Source organism: Ochotona princeps, chromosome 18 (genome assembly GCF_030435755.1).
Source record: "Ochotona princeps isolate mOchPri1 chromosome 18, mOchPri1.hap1, whole genome shotgun sequence".
Classification (NCBI taxonomy): domain Eukaryota; kingdom Metazoa; phylum Chordata; class Mammalia; order Lagomorpha; family Ochotonidae; genus Ochotona; species Ochotona princeps.
The window spans coordinates 21,603,489-21,615,278 of NC_080849.1; the positions used below are offsets into that span (position 1 = coordinate 21,603,489).

At 51.5% G+C, this 11,790-nt stretch overlaps 1 protein-coding gene across 3 annotated transcripts in view; it reads left to right on the forward strand.

Moving 5' to 3' along the window:
* ST8SIA5 (ST8 alpha-N-acetyl-neuraminide alpha-2,8-sialyltransferase 5) overlaps positions 1-8,769 on the forward strand; it is a 54,987-nt gene extending 46,218 nt beyond the window's left edge. The window contains exons 5-8 of one of the 3 annotated variants that reach the window (XM_004579518.2): positions 2,559-2,703; positions 5,185-5,297; positions 6,804-6,896; positions 7,911-8,768. In XM_004579518.2, coding sequence (XP_004579575.2) covers positions 2,559-2,703; positions 5,185-5,297; positions 6,804-6,896; positions 7,911-8,379 — 820 coding nt within the window. In that variant the 3' untranslated portion in view covers positions 8,380-8,768. Of the gene's footprint in view, positions 1-2,558; positions 2,704-5,184; positions 5,298-6,803; positions 6,897-7,910 lie in introns of all 3 variants that reach the window. The other 2 variants (XM_004579519.2, XM_058676981.1) reach the window with 2 other exon arrangements.
* The last annotated feature ends 3,021 nt before the right edge of the window (positions 8,770-11,790 follow it).

Sequence of the window (11,790 nt, forward strand, 5' to 3'; positions counted from 1 at the left end):
AGAATGCAGGAATCTTCCAGGGGAGGTTGTGAACCATGCATGTTACCAAGTATCTAATTTTCTCTTTAGAAGTCATCTGTTTTGAGTTTTCTGTGTTCCTGGGATGAACCTGGAGGAGGCAGTAGTTTTAGGTGGCACCTGTTTAGAAAACGAGGATGTTTATATACAGTGGGGACAACCCCCTGGCGAACAGGTACCACAGGCATCTGTGAGACTGGGGAAGCCCAGGCTTTCCACTCATTTGCAGATTCAGCAACCATCCAGTAGAATGTAAACTTGAGCAGCAGGCTGGGAGAGGGCACAGCAGGAACCAAGACCTGTGCCACAACAGGGCTGGCCTTTAGAAGTGTTGGCTGTGTGCCTTTTGTGAGACAGTTGGCTGTGGATGATCCAGGCCCACTCAGTGAGATGCATGAGGGTAAGGCCTGTCCAGGCTGAGCATGGGACAGAAGTCTCTTCAGTGGGCTTAGCGTGTCCAAGGAAATAATGAAACAAGAGCATGAGAGCCGAGACAGGTGTGGGAGCCAGTGGCAGGGATCACACAGTCACACCCAGGTGGGCAGAGCCCTGGGAAGAGGAGGAGCTGTCAGGCCCTGCCAGGCTCTAAACAGAAAAAAAGTTCAAGACCAGTTGGTTGTCTTCCTTTGCTCTTGTTTCAAACTCATGGCATGATAAGGTTGTCAGGGCCTTGGTGCTGTACTGGAGTCAGGGGGGGGCGCGTGGAACTTTCCCCTTCCAGGAGCAGGATCTTCCCACCTCACCGTGGCATGCTGGGGGCTAGAGAGCTGAATTAGTGTGAGTCCCTCCATGGGGAGGTTCTTGGGTGAGGTTTCAGTTTCCAGACCAGCAAAGCTAAAAGGGCCAGATGCTCCCCCAGGGCCCCTACCTTGCCAGGCCCCTGGCCTCCCCTCTGGAAAGCTTCAGTTGCACTCTGAAACTCTAACCCTCCTGCAAGAAAAATCACTTACTGTGGCCAGCTGGGCCCTGCAGCAAGCCTGCAGGGTGAGATAAAGTCAAAAGGAACAACTCACATAACCTTCCTGGCTTTGACAAGCAAGAGAGTCACAGAGGGTCTGAGGTAGGAGAGCCATTCTACAGATGAATAAATTGAGATCCAGAAGAGTGAGGGGGCTTTCTGGAGCATCCAAGCTGTCAGGTGGGGTGAGGGAGGGGGAGGGTGGTTGGGCAGAGCAGAAGCCAGACCCAGGCCTCCTGACACCATCAGGCTGATGACTCAAGTCTCCATCCTAGCCCTGGGGTAGCTTTCCCCAAAGTTGCTGCCCATCTTCTGATGTGGTGGTCCCTACCTCCAGGAGCCCTGGACACTGAAGGAGCTTAGGTGGGAGGGCCAGTGGGGAAACAGGGGAGGCAGCCAGGTGTCTTTGGCCTGTTGCTCCGCTGCTGTTGTTTTTGAATGCTGTGGATCTCCATGGGCCTATAAGCCTTCTGATGGGAGGGGGTGCTAAGGTGACCTTGGTTAGATCCAAGCTGCCAGGAGGCAAGGTTCACTTCCCCAAGTGAGGGGAGTAAGAGGTGAGTAGGATCTGATCCCCACACATATCTGTTTGCTGGCAGGCCTGGAAGCCTGCAGTTGCTGCTGGCTGGGACACTATCTGCAAAGTAGAGCCAAAGGCCCAGCTGCTCTGGCCACGCAGGCTCCCAGGCTTGCCTCACCAACTCCAGCCTCCCTCTCAGGGGTTTTGTGTGTGTGTGTGTGTGTGTGTGTGTGTGTGTGTGTGTGTTTTAAGTCTTCGTCTGAGCTTCAACCCTTCTGTCACTCACATGTCCGTGCTTTAAGGATACAGCTGCACCGCAGGGGTTTTTAGAGAAGAAATAACGAGCCTCTGGAAAAGTATCTGGATACTCCGGAAGCAGTATCCAGCCCTGGGTCTAGTTTCTGACCCCTCTCCTCTTCCCAGGTCAGGTTCTAAATGCCTGGGTGTGCACATTTCTGTGGCCAGTGTTGTATGTCTTGATCCTGGGACTCCATCAGTCAAGGTGTGCACCTTGTCTGAGTTTGTTGTAGGGACCAGGAACCCAAGGCACAGTCCTGCCTCCCTCCACTGGGGAGGGCATGGGTGTACCACTGGGGCCGGCTAAATGGGGCAGCAGAGTGTGGGGGTCTGGGAAGTGTAGCATCCTTGCAGATTGGAGGAGGACTGATGGAAAAGCCTGGCTAATGCCACAGTGGGCAGGTGCAAGTTGTCTCAGGCTTAGGCGACTAGCCTTTAGTAAGATTTTGTTCCACCTTCAAGACGGTGGTGATCGGGAGAGGAGGTTGACAGGCAGTGTTGTGTGTGGCTCCCCTTTCTATTCTCTGGCCTTCAAGGCTAGCATGGTCAGTGGGATGGGATTAACTAGAACCCCATGTAGAGAAGCTTGGCTTGGACCTTGAAAGGGCAGTGACAACGGGGGATCAAAGGCCCAGGCTTGGGGCAGCAGGAGCACAGGTACCAGGAGGATGTGACTGGGGAATGAATAATGGTGGAGGCCTCAGCCCCAGGAACCCTGTGTGGTGAGGACCTGGCCCTGTGTCACCATCTCTCCTTGCCCGGCAGGTCCACGCTGTCCAGGTGCTGCAATGCCCCTGCCTTCCTCTTTACCACCCAGAAGAACACTCCCCTGGGGACGAAGCTCAAGTACGAGGTGGACACCAGCGGCATCTACCACATCAACCAGGAGATCTTCCGGATGTTCCCCAAGGTGCTGTTTGTGGAACAGGGATCCAGGTGGAGTGGGGGATCCCACCAAGACATGGCTTTCCATGACCTTGCACAGAGTTCATTCTATCCATGGACCCAGTTGTCTTGGAACTGGCTGGCCAGTTGTTTTGGCCCCAACTGACTACTCTGGACTTTCTGGGTGGGGTTCTATCTGGGCATAATGAAAGCCCACTGACTGTTAGTTGATTGACTTTTGGGAAGAAAATGGTTATAAAATTCTGGTCATTGCATTGCTTACATAAAGGCGTGCTACAAACATCTGGGAGAAGGAATAGAAGTATGTGTGGCCTAAGAGCAGAGACATCTTCACCAGGAGTGTGTATGTGCATGGCCCAGCGCAGTTCAGACATTGAGGGACTGGGCTCAGCATGGATAACCTTGACTGGTCATCTTGCCTTTCAGAGCCTCAGTTTTCTTGTCTAGCACTGGGGCTTGGATTGGGACTGAATGGACATTTTGTTCCTGTCTCATTCAAGAAGTCTGGAGGTGGGCTAGTTAGGGCTAGCCTGGTGACTTCCTGACCATGGAAGACCACAGAGGAGGGCATGTGTATTTGAACTGTTCAGATCACCACAGCTCAGGTGGCTGCCCTCATGTGCACTGACTGCAGCTGCAGATCCACTGCTCCAGACTTGGACAGAGAGGGATTGGGCCTGGAGCTGCATGCTCAGCTGACAGTGGGCAAGGCATGGTCTGTGGGGAGCAGGAAGTTTTGGTGTGTGCCCCAGGCCATGTGTGGGCCCAGGGTAGGACATAGTGGGCCCAATGTGCTGACATGTCAGGGAAGGGTGTGGGCAGCTTTCTGGATGAAATCCAAGGGCTGGGGCACTCCCTCTCTGCTTCTAGAAGGGATGTGAATGAAGCAAAGCTCCATGGCCACCTGCATTCCACTCTGGGCATGTTCTGGGGGTAATGAGAGGGCTCATACGTGTTCCCCATATCACTGTGCTGGGAAAGGATGACGTTGAACCACCTTTACAAGGTGGGGCTGACAAGACCTGGAACAGGACGTTGGTGACAACAGCTGACCTGGCTTCTGATGCAGGGGGCACTGGTGGGTGAAATAGCCTGACCTTGGCCAGCAGGTTCAAGGTGTAGACTGTGGAGGTCCAATACTCTCCAGGAAGCAGAGACAGCAAGTGCCTTACAAGCACCTGCTGTCTCTGTCACCACTACAAATCTCTGTTTCAGCTCACAGGTGCCATTGACATAAGTCTACAAAGCAGAGTGGCAGTCGTCCCAGTCACGCTCGAGTTCTCAGTAGACTCTGCCTTCTCCATTTTATAGGATTTTTCACATGTCACCCAACAGTCTTCCTTGGGTTGCTTCCAGTCATTTAAAAATTTAAATTCTCTTCTTAGCTTGTGGGTCAGACAGAAACAGGTGGCAGGCCAGATGTGGCACTTGGGTCAGAGTTTGCCAATCCCTGAATTAGAATTTATGACATAGGAGGACATCATTTCCCTAACTTCCTGAAAGACAAATTGGTTTTTGGGTTGCTTAAAAAATCAACTTACCAATCTTCTATCTCCACCTTGGAGAGAGATTCTGTGGTTCTGGGCAGCAGCCCAGAGATTTCTATAGCATCCTTGGATCTTGCCAATTGCAGATCAAGAATGTTAAAAAAATTTAATAATCGTGTCTGCACTGAACACGTGCAGGTATTTTTCCCCTCACAATTATTGTCTAAGCAATACAGTCTAACAACTATTTCCATAGCATTTATACTGTGTGAGGTATTATAAGTAAACTAGAGATGATGTAAAGATTGTTTTGTGCTTGGTGCTAAGGAAACATTGCACTGTGTTATGTAATGGATTTGAGTATCTGCAGAATTTGGTGTCCATGGAAGGTGCTGGAACCAGCCCCCATTGGATACCAAAGGAACACTGTATTTTCAGAAAATGTTCTGTGTGCTTCTTGGTTTACTGAAGTTTGAGAAACATCAGAGCATCTGCTAATCTTCCGCAGTGATGATTTTTTCTTCCTCTTCCTGGTAACAGTCAAGCAGAGTGTTTTCTTCACCAGCCATCAGATGCTCCTGATTCCCCAGGCTTGGCCTCTCCAGGGAAGATAGACCTTGAGTGACAGTCTCCAAGGTGGACATAGTGGCTCATTTAGATGGGGAGATTACAGTGCAACCAATGAAGGATTCTCAGTGTACCATTGCCTGGAGGCAGGTCTTCACTGGAAGCTTAGGGTGCAGGCCAGGACCTGAAAACACAGCTGGCCTGTTCCTGGATATCCGTGAAGGAGGGAACTGTGGGGCTAACAAGCTTATGTATCTTGAGTTCCCTTCCCTCCCTGAGAGGTGGAAAAACCACTTGGTTCCTACTTTGTCTACCAGGCTGTGTGGTGGAATCCTGTGGCAGCAGAGGCAGGCGAGGCTGCAGAGGTGGGAGCTGACAATGCAGGCAGGGCTTGGCACTGATGCTGCTGTATGTGCCCTTTCCTCCCCCAGGACATGCCTTACTACCGGTCCCAATTTAAGAAGTGTGCAGTGGTGGGCAATGGAGGCATCCTGAAGAACAGCCGCTGCGGCAGGGAGATCAACAGTGCAGACTTTGTCTTCCGGTAATGCCACTATCCCCAGGTGCACCTGCTACCTCTATCCCCACAGCCCACCTGCCCTGGGCCTTGCCTCTAGGTGCTGTCCCACTGCCAGTACCCCTGTGCTGCCCTTCAAGTGATGCTTCCCTCCCCACCCCCAGCTGTTCCGGAAGCTCTAGGTGCCACGAAGGCAGCCTCATGGAAGACTGATACTGATTCCCTTCTAGCTTTAATTAGTCTGCAGACCAGACCTTGCATTTCTTCTTTCTCTCTGCTGTGTTTGGGGTTCCTCGCTTCAGTCTTGAGTCTGGGTGGAGAAGGTGGATTGAAACTATGAGCCAAGGACTGAAAGATCTTCAGGGACATCTCGTGGGTCCCGATCCAGTCATTGGCGCACCCAGAGTCAGTGCAGGGATGGGTGTGCTGAGGAGGTCTGATGTGCATGGAGATCCTGAAATAAAGATAGCCCCAGCACATCCTGGGTCCCTGGCCCTGGACCTCCAACCTTCTGTCTGCAGAATGGGGAAGCCCTGGAGGCCCTACTCCAGGCTCAGCAGTAACATCACCTGCTGAGGATGACTTGAGTGAGAGACCTTGCCCTCTGCTGTCCAGAGTCAGCCCCACACCAGGGGCTAGGGTCAAATGGTGAGAATAGGGGGAACAGTTCTGGCCTTGGGTCCTTCCTACTACACCACATGGTCTGACTAATTAGACCACCAGAGAGTGAACCTTCTCCAGAAGGGGATGGGGAGGGTCTCTTGCCCATCCCCTATAGTCTGTTAGGGCTCAGTCACTATTGTATATCTGAGATTTGTCTCTGTTTACACCTCATGTTTACACAGCCCTTCCACTAATGGGCTTCTAAAAATTATTTTATTTATTTAAAAGTTAAGATAGAGGAAGAATGCTTTCATCCACTGATTCACTCCCCAAATGGCTGCAATAGCTAGGACTGGGTTAGGCAAAGCAAGGAGCTAGGAAATTCCTGGGTGGGAAGGTCTCCCACCTGGGTTCAAGGACTTGAGTTATCCTCAACTGCTTTCCAGTGCCACAAACAGGGAGTTGGATAGGAAGTAGAGTAGCTGGGGCTCAAGAGATGCTACCATTGTAGGCAGTGGCTTTACCCACTGTGCCACAAGTTGACCTGCCAGTGGGCTCATATCTCCTTCTCCCGACCTCAGCTCAAGTGTCGCTTCCTCTGGGAAGTCTTCCTGTCCACCAGATACAGGGCCAATGCTGCCTGCCCTCTGTTCTCTCAGAGCCATGGTTCCATCTTCCAGGGCTCTAGGGCTGCTGCTTATGACCTCATGTTTTCACTAGTGATGTCTCTGTCCCCTGGGACTAGAGCTTCAGCGAGAGCCAGGACTGGGCTGGGTTGCTGTTCCATACCTGGCACGGGGCAGAAGGACCACTGTCCTGTTGCCCAGCCAGAGAGCCTGTCTGACTGCGTGCCTGACTCCAGTCTGCCCTCCATGCCCTGCCTGATCCACCTGAGGACCCCTGCCTCCAACTGCCTTGTCTCTTCTGCAGGTGCAACCTGCCCCCCATCTCAGAGAAGTACACCATGGACGTGGGGGTGAAGACAGATGTGGTGACCGTGAACCCCAGCATCATCACAGAGCGGTCAGTGTCCTTCTTCATTAAGCTGCCCTGTCCAACAGTCACATGGGGCTCCTGGGCATGGAAGGGGCAGGGCTGGGTTGAGACAGTGTCAAACCCACACTAAGTTGCAAAGACTTGCCAGCATAAAAAAGGATGGGATGTTTCCCATTCTTTTATATATATAAAGATATAAAATGCTGGCATTTTATATGCAATAAATAAAGATCTGCTAGGACAAGAAAGGATGGGACATTTCCCATTCTTTTATATACATAAAAGATATAAATACCATTTTATATGCAACATATACATTGCATTTAAAATTATGGCTTTTTAATATTGGGTTAAATAAAAGATAATACTCCCCTGTTTCTTTCCCCTTGTACAGTGAACTTCCAGGGACAGTTAACATTACCTACAAGGCTGCATCACTTTTCTCTCAGACATTGCAGGCCCAAGCCACCTGCATGTAGGTCACAGAGCATTCCAGTGTGTGATTTTAGTGGATGGCCAGGGCTGGCAACTCCCTGCCTGGCTACGCCCATAAGGAGGTACGGGGGCAAAGCCTCCTGCAAGTTTTTCGACCTGGCGCCCCTCTTGAGGATCTGTCTGGAAAGTTTGGAGGGACAGCAGGGGGAGGTGGGGCTATCTCTGCTGTCGAAAACCTGGCTGTAGCCAAGCCTCCAGATCAGAGGACGGATAGGCCATGGGGGCCATCCAGCTGGGGGATAGGAGAAGAAGAGGCAAGGGAAGGCCCTGGAGTGAGAGCTATGTAAGGTGCACAAACAGGTGAGACACCCCAAGGGGCTACAGGGGAGGATGTGGGGTGCATAACGGGGGCTGTCTGGGGGCGGAGATAGGACAAGGCTGAGATGTGAACGCTGCAGGTGAGCTTTCCTCCCCACCGTATCCACGGTGGACTGGATAGTTGCTCTGCTTTGGTCCGACTGTCCCCTCCCTTGCCTGCCCTCCGCTACTCAGCTCTCCCTGTGCCTGAGAGGCGCAGCTGTTGCTCTCACCATTCGCCTCACGCAGGTTCCACAAGCTGGAGAAGTGGCGCCGGCCCTTCTACCGCGTGCTGCAGGTATATGAGAACGCTTCGGTGCTGCTGCCCGCCTTCTACAACACGCGCAACACTGACGTGTCCATCCGCGTCAAGTACGTACTGGACGACTTCGAGTCGCCACAGGCCGTCTACTACTTCCATCCTCAGTACCTGCTCAACGTGTCGCGCTACTGGCTCAGCCTGGGCGTGCGCGCTAAGCGCATCAGCACAGGCCTCATCCTGGCTACCGCGGCGCTCGAGCTGTGTGAGGAGGTGCACCTGTTCGGCTTCTGGGCCTTCCCCATGAACCCATCAGGCCTGTACATCACCCACCACTACTACGACAACGTCAAGCCCCGGCCTGGCTTCCATGCCATGCCCTCTGAGATCTTCAACTTCCTGCACCTGCACAGTCGCGGCATCCTCCGTGTACATACGGGCACCTGCAGCTGCTGCTGACTGGGGCCAGGCCGGGCTGCCTCGCCACAGGGCTGGGGACCCAGTGCCCGGATGTTGCAGTTGTTCCCTCCGTGGAGTTCCACCTTGTGTGTAGACCCTGGGGCAGGGAGGCAGGGGGTGGGAGTCTGGGCAGAGGAAGTCCTGTGTATAGGTGGGAGCCTCCTGGGTCTCCCTCCCCCTGCTCGCTCCTGGGGAGCCTGTCTGGGCCCCCCATGCCCCCAGTCCGATCTGATGTGGGTGGGAGCTGGGACTTGACAGTGAATAAAGCACATTTCTGCTACGTTTTAGTATCTGATTGAACTCATGCTGCAGTGGCCTTGATGTAGTTAAAGAAAGGTCCAAAGGAGAATGGGATAGAAAGAGAGATGGGATCGGGAGTCCAGCCTATGCCATTCAGGTTGTTTTGAGTCCCTTGATTTTTTTTTATATTTTATTATTATTATCATTTTATGATACAATTCCATAGGCTCCTGGCATTTCCCTTATATCCTCCCCCCACCTAGTTCCTCTATATCATTACTAAAATATAGTTCTTCATATGCAGTCATATGTCCATCATTGCGGGCCTGGACAATGGCAGAGAGTCCAGCATCCTATTGTTAAGATATAGTAAACAGTTTCATTGTAAGTCCATCTTTGTCTGGAAGTAAAAATGCATACTACATTGTATCCTCACATCTGGGTGTTAGTCTCCATTTCACAGCTACTGTACATCCCCTCAAATGAAAAGTCATAATACAAAATCAACAATAGAAAGAAAATAGAAATTTACAATGCCATGAAGTTAAATGACATGTTACTAGATATGAAGTCTCCATTACACAGCTACTATACATCCCTTTAAATGAAAAACCACAAAACAAAATCAACATCAGGGAGAAAAAAGAAATTAACAACACCATGAAGTTAAATAACATGCTACTAAATGACTAACGTGTAGCTGAAGAAATGAAAATCAAAAACCTTCTTGCAGAAAATGATGCTACTGTATGATCTATGAATCATTGAATGATTTAATCAGAAGAAAGTGTTTTGAAGAGATGAAACTACCAGAAAACAACAAAACCCATGCGATATAGTTTCTGCTGATTTTTGTTGGATTTCCTTGTTTTATGCTGAGGATTCAGCCCAGAATTGCCATCCAGAACCTCCAAGATTAGAGGTTAGTGTAGGAGCCAGAGCCACCAGTGAAGGCAGAGTGGCTTACAGAGTCCACTCGCTTGGACCTAACACCCAAGTCACAATCCCGCTGGAGTGACACTGCAATGTGACAAAGAAAGCAGGGTCTTCCGAGAGGGTCTTTCCACCAGCAGGCAAGCCTCACCCCTCCCTGCCTCATCCTCAGACCCTCGGGACTCTCCAGGGTCACTCCTGCAGCTGCTTGATTGAGGAGGAAGAAATACACCTGGCCAGCCATTGGCACTAAGCTTTCCAGGGCAATGTTCTTGACTCAGTAAGTGCTTAGCAATCTGCTTCCTCTCCAATCTCCCTACTCCAGCTCCATTCTAACCAGGAGCTATTTTTATTTTGTTCCTGAATGCTGCAGAACCCTGCAATATTGTGTTCCTGTCTCCGGGCTGGAATGCTCTGACTTGTCACATGAGGGAGCTTAACAGCATGGCCACTGACACCAGCAAACCTCCCCTCCCCCTGTGAAGCTCTTACTGTGCAATAGGACTTCTACAGGCCACGACCAAGGCCTTCACACAGGGGCATACAGCCTAGGACCTGGGTGTGGGGGGAATTGACCATGTCTGGGCTGAGGAGCGCCCATGTCATTTCGTATCTGAACTCTGTTCCTTCTGCTTTCCCCTTTGTGTTTCCATGGGTGACTGCAATTCTACTCAGATTGCCTTAGAATTTGGCTTCCTGGAATGCAGAGTGTTAATGCTGGGAGGACTCCTTCTCACCCACCTGCATGGCTGCCCCCTGCCCTTCATCCGTTAGACATTTCTGGAGAGGCTGTTTGGCTTGGATGCAAGCTTGGGATGACATGATGCCTTTGTCTTAATCCTTTGGAGGGCAATGCCACAAACACCCTGCAGAATACAAGGAGAGCATAGGTGGTGCTTCCAGGCTCCCTGCTTGGTCCAGCAGCCAGCTTGTGTCACCTGCAGTGGGTGGTTCAGGAGCATCTGTTCCATGCATGGTGTTCTGGATGCTGTTCACCTGCCTTCTCAGGTCTGGTCCTGGTGGTGAAACATCAGGCTACTCCAAGCCTTCACAGACTCCTGGCCCACATGGTAGGGGCAGCAGTCAAGGAGACAAAGTGGTCAGACATCTGGCAAATTAGGGATGCCTGCACCGGGATGGGATGACACATGGTTCCTACCTTCTTGGGCCCTGCCTGTCTTCTCCCATGCAGGAATCCCTGGGGAAGACTTCCGGTTACGGACATTTGTAGCCACTGCTCTTGACTCATTGAATGCACTTCTTGAAACTGGGCTGTAAGAACTGGAGGTCCTTAAAGGCTGATTTACCCCCGTTTAGGGAGAAGGGTCCAAAACAAGAGAGTGACGGGGGTCTGCTCCCCTTCAGGGATTTAGGGAAGCCCACTTGGTCATGTTGCAATTCCAGAAGGGCACAGATTTTGGCAAATCATAGTGCAGAGGGTATGGGGCTTGAAGTCTTCTCCAGCCTGGGCTTGTGGAACAGGACATGGACTGCATCTCATACAGGATTTGGGCTGAGAATGTCCTCAGCCAGGCTGCAAATGCCTTCCCTCCCTTCAGGACCTCAGTTTCCTCCTCTGCACACTCATGGCACATGGTCAAGGCAGTACATGGTTTAGGATTCCCATAGCTGGCTTTCACTGTGCGTTCATTCTGTGCCAATTTCTATGCTGAGTACTTTCCCTGCATTGTGTTCTGTTACCATCACGAGATACCTGCAGGTATAAGAAGGCTCCCGTCGTATAGGTGAGCATGTGGAGGCTCAGGGAAGTTCAGGAACTTGGTTATGGTGGATCAGCAACAGGGGGAATTACACCCAAGTCTGTAAAGCCATCCAAAGTCTGTGCACCAAACCTAGACACCCACCCCCATCACCTGTTAGGACATCCTCATGGTGCACAGTGCATGTGTTCCTCCAGCCTTGATGCTGCATCTGTCTGTTCCCCAGGGAAGGTACTGTTCCCAGCTCATCTTTGAGCCTCTAGTCCTGGCACAGAGCCACGCACAGTAGTGGGTGTTCAGCATGTTTGGTGCAGTACTGAGGCCAGTGGTCCCTGAAGGAGTCCTCTGTTTTTGCTTACTGTGTTCCAGGGATGCCGGGCTGCCTGTGTGGTGGGAGCTTGCTGGCCCCAGCACTCAGTCTCTGCCTGCTCCTCTTTGTCTGCCTCTGTTACCAGCTTCTTGCTCACCTGGATCTTGCTGGCTAGCCAGTGTTCTTCCTTTAGTAACCACCACAGGA